Source organism: Pararge aegeria, chromosome 13, assembly GCF_905163445.1.
Source record: "Pararge aegeria chromosome 13, ilParAegt1.1, whole genome shotgun sequence".
Taxonomy (NCBI): Eukaryota; Metazoa; Arthropoda; class Insecta; order Lepidoptera; family Nymphalidae; genus Pararge; species Pararge aegeria.
The window spans coordinates 4,187,844-4,200,343 of record NC_053192.1 but is presented as its reverse complement, the minus strand read 5'-3'; the positions used below and the strand labels follow the sequence as shown (position 1 = coordinate 4,200,343).

Genomic DNA, 12,500 nt, shown 5'->3' with positions numbered 1-12,500 from the left:
CAAGTCGAGAACTTATTTGATGCCAATAGATAAAAGTAAAAAGTATGTATTTAATTAATGTACCTAAGTACTGTACTTAAATTTTTTTATTCTTTATTTTACACATGCAAAACTGAACCTAAATAACTTGTACATATACACGTACATAATGCCATCTTCTCTTGAAGACATCCAGAGAAGAATTATCACTTACGGAATGAGGCAGCCTATTTATATTCCATAACCGTGGTGAATGATATGCCATAACAGCTAGAGGTATGTCGAGGGGTATGACGCAAAACTCCGCAAGAGTGAAGGGTTCAACAAGCTCAGGGGGGGTTCATGACCCCAATGACCCCCCCCCCCCCCCCCCCCGGATCCGCCGTTGTTACCAGTATTACCAACTAATTGGCGATCCTAAACGTAGGTATAAAATCTCACAGTTGGCACTCTAAGTCGCGCTATATCGCCAGCAAGCTGCGTAAGCCCTTAGGATGGGAATATTAGTACTCAATAATTTGACTCAATGCGTTTTCGCGTCACGAGCCAGGTAGGTGATCCCACCCTTATACAATCACCCCTCTGCTAAAGATTCAATAACAAGGTGTGCAGGTACGTCACTAAGTCGGGACGAGTAGCTACTTATAATTATTTAGGTAGGTGTATTTTATTATATCAGACGCCAGACGTAATAATCCCCATTTAATTGGCGTGCTGAATTGATGCAGACTCGTTGGCGAAATAGTACGCTTTTCGTAGGTACTTCAGTACCTCTCGTACAGATTATTCAACATAAGCTATTCCCCACGTTTTCACCCGCTTTGACTAAAGGTCGTAACATGCTATAATGGCCGCGCGGATAACTTACGTAATTACTCGTGGACCCTCCGGAAATAGTAGATTGTGCTACAAGGACATAAAACAATCAAATTAATCAGAGATTGTTATGTTATTATGGTTATTGATTTTTAAGTCGACGATAAAATTGGTTATGACCGAGTTACTAAGGTAAGGTTCGATTCTCGGGTCAGATCAAAAGTATAAGTATTTCAATGAATTTGGCACTGTTTTTTAATTCGAATGCAAAGAAATAGTGAAAATAGTAAAAACAGAATATATTTTAAAAAAACAACTACGTTATAAAATCCCTACTAATATTATAAATGTCAATGTAAGTTTGTTTGTTGAGCTTACACGCAAAAACTACTTAACCGATCCTCATGAAACTTTGTACACATATTCTTGGAAGTGTTAGAAATTATATAGGATACTTTTTATTCCGACATTAAGCTCAGTTCCTTTGGAAGAGGGGATGAAAGTGTTTGACGATTTTACACCATAACTCCGACAAATTATAACCGATTTAAATAATTATTTTGTACTATAGAGGTTATAATATATGTTTAATTTTTCCCAAACTTTGTGTAGATCTGAATGTGGTTGGAGATAGAGGACAGAACTCCTTATTAAAGGCTTAGCGATACTGAATGCTTAATTTTTTTTAGAACTACAACTTAATTGAATGCCACATCAAAAAACGAAATCAAACGCAGACGAAGTCGCGGGCAACAGCTAGTATAATATAAGTAAAAATCCCATAACTGAAAATATAATAGAACTAGATACCGATTAGTAATTTTTACATTTGATGAATTTCTTAATTGGAAGACGCCAGCTTCGCTCTCATCTTCCGCAAAATAGAAAAATGATTGTAAATTGTTGATGTATAATAAAAAAGAGTTGATGTTGGAAAAGAGCAACTACAGTTTCTTGCCTTTAAACAAACATACCTAACGTTTCAAAAGTGCTTATAAGTAGGTTTACTTAAAATAATTGAATTTTTAATTTTGTTTCGTGAATTCCTGCCGTGACTCAGAATAACTGCGAGAATATTTTCAAAATATTCTTAGAATATTTTGTCTGGTGGAACGCTGAGAGCCTTGGGATGTGCACGGGCCAAGAAATTCGAAGCTTTCTTTAAGGTAGGGTGGTGTCCAACGAAGAAAGAGAGTAGAGTACAGGATATCTATCCTGTACTCTACTCTCTTTCTTCGTGCAGATTACGGCAATACCTTATAGAAAGCCACTTCAGTTTGTTCAGGTTTATTTCAGTGTTTTTGCTGATTAAATAAATAAAAAGGGTGACAAAGGAGCTAGGATACTGAGCCAGTATCAGCTGCACTAAAAGGAGCTGCACTTATTCTCAACCAGACCTAGTTTTCACATGCTTGCTTGCTTCTAAAAATAACGTAGGCAATGTAAGCCCCAAGCAAGGCTAGCATGCGTGCCACGAGAAAATTATCTCTACTAGTTAATCGTTCTTTAGAGACAGACGAGATAATACGAAAACATAATGATCTCGTAGTGAGCATGCTAGGTAGGAATGTAGACATGACTTTTTTGCCGGCTCTTCTCAGTGAAATCTGCCTTCCGAACCGGTAGTAGAGTCTACAAACAGACTGACTTGACGTTTCTAAAGTGCTTATAAACTAGCCTACTTGAAATAAATGAATTGTGAATTTTGATTTTTTTTTTAAGCTTATTGCACTAACTTATTTTACTTTAAGTAAATTCAAATTCAAATCTTTATTTGCGTGATTGCAGGTTAACAAATTTGATCTTATACTAAAACATAACAAGTTACAACATAACAAGCTACAATCTGCCATTCTATGGCATGCAAATTATAATAACACCTTAATTATAAAATTATTTTTCCAATTTATACAAAATGTCAGAATATGAAGGTATCAAAAATTATGAAAATTAAATTACAATGTCAATTTAAAATTAAATAATGTAAAGTAAACCAAAATATAAACCTAGAAATACAATAATTTAAGCCTTTGATTTTAGATATTCGTCTACTGAATAAAATTGATGATGCATAAGCCATTCAATAATTTTAATCTTAAATTTAGGCAGAGGTATGTCAATTAAAGTATTTGGTAATTTGTTATAAATTGTTATTGCCATACAATAAACATTTCTTTTATATAAAGTGAGGTTTACTTTGGGCCATACTAATTTATTACTCCGCCTACAATCCTTCGCCTGTTGTACTTTTTTAGTTATAAAGTAATGTCCATACTTTTTTACAAATAGGCACATTTCCTTAATATACATGCAGGGTAAGGGTAAAATATTAAGTCTTTTAAAAATGTGCCCCAGTTATTGCCCTGACACATTTTTTTTGAGCTCTGAATGCTCTCTCGAAATCTGGTGCGTTACCCCACAAAATAAGACCATAATTAAGGATAGGTGACACATACCCATGGTAGGCACTCAAGGAAGCCTCTATGGAGGAAATTTGACTTATTCTTCGTAAAGCGAATACAAATTTGTTAATTTTTTTACAAGTAGTGTCTATGTGAGATTTCCAATTAAGTTTTTTATCTATTGTTATACCTAAGAATTTTATAGTTTCTACGTTTTCTATTGGCTCTTGGTCATAATGTATGTTTAGTAACGGTTGATATGAATTAGTTGTTTCAAATTGAATAAATTTGGTTTTGTCAATATTAATATTTAAATTATTTTCATCTAACCATTGAATTATATTATAAATAGAATTATTAATGTCATTTTCAAAGTCAGTTTCGTCTTTGCCCTTAATTGTAATAGTTGTATCGTCAGCGAATAATATACAATTGTGAGATATAATGCTTGTTATGTCATTTATATATAACAAGAAGAGCAACGGACCTAATATACTTCCTTGCGGAACATCACTATTGATAATCCTCCAGGATGATCTAAAGGTACGTTTTTCAAAGTTTAGTATTTTTGTGACTTCTGTGCATTGTTTTCTGTTGCACAAATAACTTGACAACCAGTCAAAGACTTTACCCCTCATGCCATATCTTTCGAGTTTTGCTAGAAGTCTTTCATGATGCACGAAGTCGAAGGCCTTGCTCATGTCTAAAAAGACAGATACTACTCGTTTTTTTTTATTAAGACATTCTGTCACATCCTTAATAAGGTTAAAGCAAGCTAACGAAGTAGAGCTCCCTTTTCTAAAACCAAACTGTTCTTTGCATAAAATATCATGTGTAGTTATAAAATTTAGGATTCTTGATTGCATTGCTTTTTCAAATATTTCATCAAATACAGGAACTAATGTAATTGGTCTATAATTAGTTAGTAACGTTCTGTCCCCTTTCTTGTATAGAGGCTTAAAAATTGACATTTTTAATTCACTTGGAAAACAGCCTTGCAAGAACGATAAATTTATAATATAGCTTAAGATGTCCGATATATATGGAGCTACTCTTTTTATTATCTTAGTAGTAACAGAATCATAACCTGCTGAGTACGTATTATTAAGTGTCATGATTATTTTATAAATCTCATAAGGACTAGTTGGTGCTAAAAACATAGAATGTGTGTTATTTTTTAAAAAATTTACAGCCGTTTTTGTTTCTTTCCTGTTTTTAGTACATATATCAATAAAATGATCATTAAATAACTCACAAATTTTTGTTGGATCAGTATATTCCATACCTGATACAGCAATTTTATCAAATTCAGGCTTAGTGTTATTGCAAGATGTCACATCCTTTATGACTTCCCATCCTGCTTTGCATTTATTTTTGCTATTAATAATAAATCGGTTATTACTGATTGCTCTAGCTTTAAGAATACAGGATTTCAAAATTTTTTTAAGTCTCATATTTTTTTTTATTGAGTTTTTTGTTAGAACTTGATTTAAGATAGTGTAAGTATAGTTTTCGTTTTAGAGTACAAGATCTTTTTATACCCTTGGTTAACCAATAGATTTTCTTACGTTTATTGTTGATTTTAATTTTAACAATAGGAAAAGAAAGCTCATAAAACATAACAATTATATGATAAATATCAGAAAAAGAAATAGAAGATATACAAGTAAGAAACTTTGAAATATTATCTTCACAATAATCTGTCCTGTATTCAAATCTATAAGGAGTACAAAATTCCTGATTAATTTTAATTTTCAGTGTCTGCCCAGTGAAAGAGCAAGGTAATGGACTTCGCCTATAGCATTGTGAACGTTACTAATGAAAAGATCTAAACATGATTTTTGTCTAGTGGGAGTATTAATGTGTATATTCATATTATGGTTTCTAAGAATAGCGTGTAATTCATCTATTTGTTTTGTAGGTTTTAAAAGATTCAAATTCCAATCACCACAGAGAATAATTTTACTTTTCTTTTTTTTATTAGATAGATAATGTAAAAGACGCTTTAATTGAAAAAAGAAATCATTTATATTACTATTTTTTGGTACCCTATGCATATAATTATTAATTCGAGTGCTGTAATTTCAATGCCGCAACATTCAAAACTTTTGATACAAGCAATCTTTTGTATTTCATCTATACATTTATAGTTAATATTACTACTGACAAAAATACATGTGCCCCACGGCGTTCATTACTTCGGCAATAATGAGCAGCTAATTCATAATTCTGTAATTTTAATATATTTATCATGTCATTTCTAATAAAAGTTTCTGAAATGCATATTATATCGATTTTAGTGTTTTTCGAAATAAAGTCCTCTATAATTGCTTCTAGTAAATCTTTTTTATTTATAAACCCGGCTATGTTTTGATGAAATAATATAAAGTCAGAATTTATTTTCGGTGCGAAAAAAGTAGTACTTCTATTAAACTGTATCTACCTACTGAAAAACGTCTGAATGAGATTCATATTTGGCCACAAGAAATACGATCACATTTCGGAATATCGCAACCAACTAAACTGGCTTCGTATAAGGTATCGGGGTACCTACTCTGCATGTCATGTCTACACAGTACCTACTCTACTCTCTTTGATCCTTGGACACCACCCTTCCATAAAGAACGCTTTAAATCGCACGTCCCAAGGCTCTCAGCGATCTGCGAGGGAAAATATACTTACAATGGTAAAATATAACTCTCAAAGCTACTCGAAATCCTTTACCTACAATAAAAGCTGCAACGCTTTGGAATGCACTTCCTGATGATATTTGTCGCTCTAAATACCTAGCAATGTTGAAAAGTTTTATTTATATCTGTATGTTTTTATTTATATAGGTACCTACCTATAGGTACTTATACATACACCGCGGTATCGTTGACCCGCAGGGTGATTACGTATCTCGCGACAGGTTTGCGACAGGCGTAAATCTTGCAATCACTGCTGTCAAACGTAACTTTGGTTTATTTATTGTATGGAAAAGTGATGTTTGACAGCAGTGATTGCAAGATTTAAGTCCAACCTTCACTAGTTTGCAGGGCATGTAAAGAAGAGTTGATGACTCCTCTCACAGGATATTAATTTAGAGCCTAACCTTTTAAGCTGCTCAAAAACGGATCATACATTTAGTTCATATGTTCAAACGTCGCATTACAATCACAGGCTATTTTGGAAACTAATCATGTACTGAAATTAATGAATAAAATATTTTATCATTGTTTTTACATGAATTACAATAATGCAACAATGGAAAATTGAAATACTAAGTATTAGTTATGTGAAACCTCCGAATAGACACAGCGGGTGGTAAGTAGATGCCGAGGATTTGAAGTAGCCGACGCCCGCTTAAAAAGGGCGATAACTGCTTGATCACAGGAGCTATATCTTAGTAGTATAAAATTAATTAAAACAACCAATCCCTTTACACCTTTTAATATAAAATTACAATTAATTAAACTTTGTATAATTTTTTTACTAAGATTGTATAAATTTATATACATAACGTATCATATTTTACATTCTTCAGGTAGTACACAACTTGCAGCCGTGCGAGCTTGGGGCGTTTTCGAGTATCAAACATTTAATTGAGTTTTATTTTATTATTTCACAAGTGGTTAGCACTTGATTGTAATATCACCTAATATTAATTGATAATAAGTCTAACATGATAGTGGGCAAACCTGTTAGGGTAATGGAAGTTATATTAAATCAATATGCCCCTAATAAGCTTCAACGAGGTAAAGAGGCTCCCAGGCAAGAATAAACCTAATGGCTCTTTTTATATAAAAGTGATTTCTAAACTAATTTTATTTTACATTGTTCCGCCTACCCCGCCTACTCAGACGTCTACCCTGCTTCGGGTAAAGAGCTCTAGAAGGCTTTCTTGCGCAGAGTGCAAATTATGTACAGGACAAATAATACCAGCTTAAGCCTAATATTATTTCAATGAGAAATGCAAATTTAATGTTCATTACTGTAAAAAAAATCTTTAATTAATAATATAATTGCACACATTCGAATGCAATCGTAAAATTGTCTACTGAGGGTCGACCATCAGATGTCTATACGAAACGATTCAATATAATCCTTCCAAAGAAATCGCGAGGAATTTGAAAATAAAAGAATTAGTTTTGTCCACAAGTGCATAAAAAGAACTTTCGCTTTCGAAGATGAAAATGCATTAAAAGACTATTAAATGGGAATTTTATAGAACACTTTACTGTGACTACAGAAATTTACGATGTTTACTTTTCTCCTGCTGTCACGTATGGTTAACCTATAAACACTTATGCACAAGAGCAATTCTAGTATAAAAGAGAACTTTAAAATAACGAGGATTTAAGTTTATTTTTTGTGCTTGAATGCCAGTTTTTACGGAAGTCGAGCCTGTTGCGCGTAATGACATAAAAGTGTACGGCTTTTTTTTGTTTTTCCTATTTTAGAGTTTATTTACCACACCACACACCATTATTATATTACGTCTAACATATTTAATATTTTCCATCACAGCTTTGCAGCTAGCTTATTTTTTTCGGTAACTTTGTTAATAACCACGTGTGCCTCGTCGTAGTAAGGGTTGAAATGTTCTCGAACCTTCTTCCACCATGTTGATATACCCTTAAAGTTATCAGCAGGTTCGTAGCCTGCAGCTCCTGGATAAAAATTGAAAAAATTCAAAAACGAAATTCACTTCTTTCAAGTAGCACGCCAGCTTGCTTGCGCACCTGTACACTCTATGAGTATACAAAGACTAACTAATTTTATTATTATACCTGTTACACATGGTAAATAGAAACCTTTTTTTTTTGGCAAAGAAACCCAACAGTTAGTCTTGAGTGTTTGGAAATGGCATCAAGTACAGGACCTCATGCTCAGGAGCTCATGTTAATCACTAGACCAACAAAGGATATGTAAAGTGAAATACAACATTACAATATGTAGTATACACTCAAATTAAATGAAACATAAAACCTCTTATGTAGTGTTGTCGGTTTAAAAATATATTATTATTATTATATTATTACATATAATATTTCTTAAATATAGTTCAATGGGTACATACAACGATGAGTCCCGTCGTGACCATGATCCATGCAACTGGGTCGAAATATCGACGAATCTAAAATATTATCGTGGTATGTACCCGTTGAAATATATTTAAGAAACGTTGATTAACCACGAAAATCTTACTTTAAAATTTATATATAATATATTTAGTATTTACTTGGTTGCTCCAACTCGCATGCCGCCAGCAAGTCTGCCACAGTGATGGTGTCACCGGCAACAAACTGGGTGCCATTATGAAGCCAATGCTTTTCAAACGTTTCCAAGGCGGATATCATCCTCTTTTCATAGCCCAACAGAATTTTAGCATCTGGCGCTTTACCCGTAAAAGTTGGGTCCAGAATCTAAAAATGTGCAGAAATAATAATTATAGAGTGGTGCGCTTAAAATTACAAACCATTCGTTAAAAGGAAAACTACAACAAAGAATACCACGGTAAGTTTTATTGTGGGCTTTTTAAGCAGGATGCTTATAAAAACCTTGTAGCTGCAGTTTTAAGATACTCAAGGACATAATCACCATTATCTCACTAAGAACGCGTAAAAGTCCAGCATATAAAGAAGGTAGTAGTTGATTGAAACTTATTCTTGTTTAATTTATAACAACATAGATAGCAATGCATGTTGCCAAAGGAAATAAATAATGGAGTAAACCTACCTTGACTCTGAAGAACATTGCGCAATGTAGTCTTAATCCAAGGTGTTGCCATTCAAAAAACTCATCAACCCTTGCCTGCAACTTGCTTTCCTTGGGGTACAAGACATCTGGTATAAGATTCTCGCGGGACAGATATTTGATTATTGCAACACTAAAAATAAAAATAAATAAAACCAAATACAGTGTAAACTCCATGTAACATCCCTCGATTTAACGACAAACTCCCTAAAGCGTCGAAATTAATTGGTTTTGGTTGGTTTAGCTTGTCTTCCATACAATGATACACTCTACATAGCATTACACCCACCTGTGTAGACTGTTGTTGACCATGACTAATAAGTAGGAGTCGTGGATTTTCTATACGTTTTCATATTCTTAGTTGTTCACAAACATTCAAACTGTAAACACTTGTCTGAAATAAACTTTTTGTTTTTCTAATTCAGATTTTTCTTCTCTCCATTTAACGACAACTCTTTATAACGCCATAAAGGACAGTCCCTTCAGTGTCGTTACATAGAGTTTACACTGTATTATAAAAGTCATATTGCAAGACTAAAAATAAAAATTACTACAAAGATCTATCACAACATGATATTATGACCTCGCTGTGTATGTCTGTATGTAGGAATGCAATAAACTAAGAAAACACAACATGAATAATAAGGGGTTCACCAATTAAAAGTACTTTATGAGGAAGGTTGTAAGTGTTTAAATCATTAAGGATTTCTAAAAAATTATATAGTCAATGTTTATAGTACTAATTATTGCTGACAAAAAATCTACAAGCTTTAAGTCTCACTATTATTTTTAATTCAGAATGGCTCATTTTTATTCACATTATTCAATGAAGTGAGAATTCAAGTCTGAACAATAAATACCTACTGTTCGCAAAACTCTTAACATCTCTTCAGATGAATGTTAAAGAGTGACATAACATGTCATTTCTAAATAGGAGTGTTTGTATATACTTTTTAATCCTAATATCCTATAGGTATGGGAATTACTAGCAAAGTGCGCCGGGAACTGTAAGTAAAAAATATATAAAATTGAACTGTAATTTTAAAATAACTCATAGTAGGTATATATGAGTCAGAGATATGTTTTCGAATAGCTCAATACATTTTTGAGACTAAAATGCAAGTAAGAAGACAGATATACCATCAGAAACAGAGATTTAATGATAGGCAAATAAAGTGTCTGGAAAAAAATTTTACATGCACACACAAACCTTTCAGTCAAAATAAATCCATCATGTTCAATAACCGGAACTTTTTGAAGTCTATTTATTGCTGTAAACTCATCAGTAAAATGTTCACCTGTTGAGAGGATAAATAACTAAGCTTAATTATAGTATAATTGAATATCAGATAATACAAGGTGACTAGCGTGTAACTAAATGTTCTTTTTTCAAATGTAATTAAAATGAAAACATTTTCACGATTGGAGCTAAAATAATCTTAGTTAAGTACAAAACAATAATTATAAGACAGTTTTTTTCTTGTTTTTGTTGTTTTGTCAGTAATCCACCTTCTTAATATTTACTAACAAAAAAAAAATAAAGTCAAGTAGTGCATATTTAAGTTTTCTTTTTATTTTTATAAAAAACCATTATTATTTTTTTACAAAAGAACAACATAAATAATACACATTTAATATAATATATAGATTACATTGCACAGATTTGTCCTGTTGTTGTCAAATTAATATAATGAGGATAAAAACATACTCTTCATACATAAGAGTCAGCATGTTGAATTGAAGTAAATACTTCATGTAACTAAAAATATTGATCCCGAATATTAGCTGAGAATTTCAAATTGGGACTTCTTGTAAGATGTATAATCATACGACGGTAAATGGTAGTTTGCTGTTAGTTAATTTCTATGCCAGTCTTTCTACCCGTTCATTGGTCTCCCCTTTATGGAAAAACTATGCACTTAAGTTTATTTTTAGTAGTGCGAAGTAAAAACCTTTATAAACTCAACAGAATACTTCTAACAATGTCATGTAATGTTATTTTAAAATAAGTTAAACTAGTTTATAGGTACGTACCTTTTCTCAAGTCAACTAACTTTTTTTCAAAATCGCACTTCGCACTTTTGAATAAAATGTATAATGCTCTTGATGGCTGGGACATCAAATCTAAATACAACTTTAGAACCATTTTTAAATTGTTAGGTATCTCCGGTAACAAAATTACAATAGCAAAAGATAAAACTAAAACTTTGAAATAATTACTTCAAAAAGTTAAAGGTCATAAAACTTCAAACTCCAAAGTTTACAAACAGGTAATTTTTTTATAATACCACAGACTTTAAATGACTTTATGGCTTTGCGTTCTAGTCTTTATGATTCTATTATTTTGTCTGGCTGTATATAACCACAGATTAGATACCTAAAGAAGTACCCATTTAATAATATCGTATAACATCTCTTCTCTTGTTGCTTGCTTTATTTTTTGAATATTATGTTATCCCAATTCAGCTTCTACGCGACATCGTACTGAAACGCGAAATCGAAGTCTTTGCCAGTAAGTAAGCGAATAAAATTCACGCCCAGACCAAAGAAAATTCAAAAATTTTAAAATAATTACCAAATTACCCTTACCGGTGATCGAACCAATTTAAGCGATCACTCCACCAAGCGACCACTCTGCCAAGAAGGCCGTTGCCGTATAAAAGGTTTTTCAAATCCGAATGGCAGGTAGGTAGTTCTAAAGATGAATGCATTCCAACTAAAACTCAAACTCTTGGGCTTTATTATAGTAATTATTATAGGTGTTTAATAAGCCCCTAGCTATTAAGCAAGCCCCGGCCGCAACCGAGCTTGATCTCCTTGTATAGCTGGCTTATCCTAATGGAAGACTGGCTGTTATATTTCAATCATGTAAATGCACTCCGATAATGTTTCCTAGTTTGTACCCACTGCTTTGTTAGAATGGTTTGATTAATTAGATAATTGCTGATGGGAGCTTTAGATGACATATAAAATACCTCGCTTTATAGTCTATGTTACAGTCGTTGAAATCCGTTTTGTTATTTTTGCTTGCTTTTGTTACCTTTTAGAATAAGCCAAGATTAAACAATAACGAATACTAAGATGTTTATATATATTACAAAAACAAGTTAATCATATTATAATTAAGAATAGGTGATAGAATAGTGGTTCGGACTTCTACCTAATCGAATCGAACAAATCGCCGAGAAGATTCCTTCTGCAAGCCTCTTCAAAATGATACCTAAGAAATTACCTTATTCGACTATAGGTTTTTTTTTGGAAACTTAAACAAATATTATATTCTATTACACAACATTTAAAATATAAACAGGGTAAAACTTCGTAAGGCGTGCAAGGAACAAGTCCTACAGCTTGCCGTCTGTGTAAACAAAAACCTATAATAAATAAAAAAAATCATGAGTTAAAATAAAAACCGGCTAAGTTTGTTGTGGGCTTCTTCATAGACAAGGGCGCGTTTGGAACCCTCGTAGCTTTAGTTTTAAGTTGACGAATTTATTTACCGCCATCAAGTCACTCCTATGTCATATTTTACATGTAATATACCTACGCATCAAAAGTGTGCCT

The 12,500-nt window shown here is 32.6% G+C and overlaps 1 protein-coding gene across 1 annotated transcript; it reads right to left on the bottom strand.

Moving 5' to 3' along the window:
- Positions 1 to 6,620: 6,620 nt before the first annotated feature.
- LOC120628965 (glutathione S-transferase theta-1-like) lies at positions 6,621 to 11,174 on the bottom strand. Its single transcript, XM_039897670.1, has 5 exons — positions 10,971 to 11,174; positions 10,147 to 10,234; positions 8,919 to 9,069; positions 8,422 to 8,605; positions 6,621 to 7,849 (listed from the first exon to the last, which is right to left on the bottom strand). The coding sequence occupies exons 1-5, from the start codon at positions 11,080 to 11,082 to the stop codon at positions 7,701 to 7,703; spliced, it is 684 nt and encodes a 227-aa protein (XP_039753604.1). The 5' UTR covers positions 11,083 to 11,174; the 3' UTR covers positions 6,621 to 7,700.
- Between the last annotated feature and the right edge of the window lie 1,326 nt (positions 11,175 to 12,500).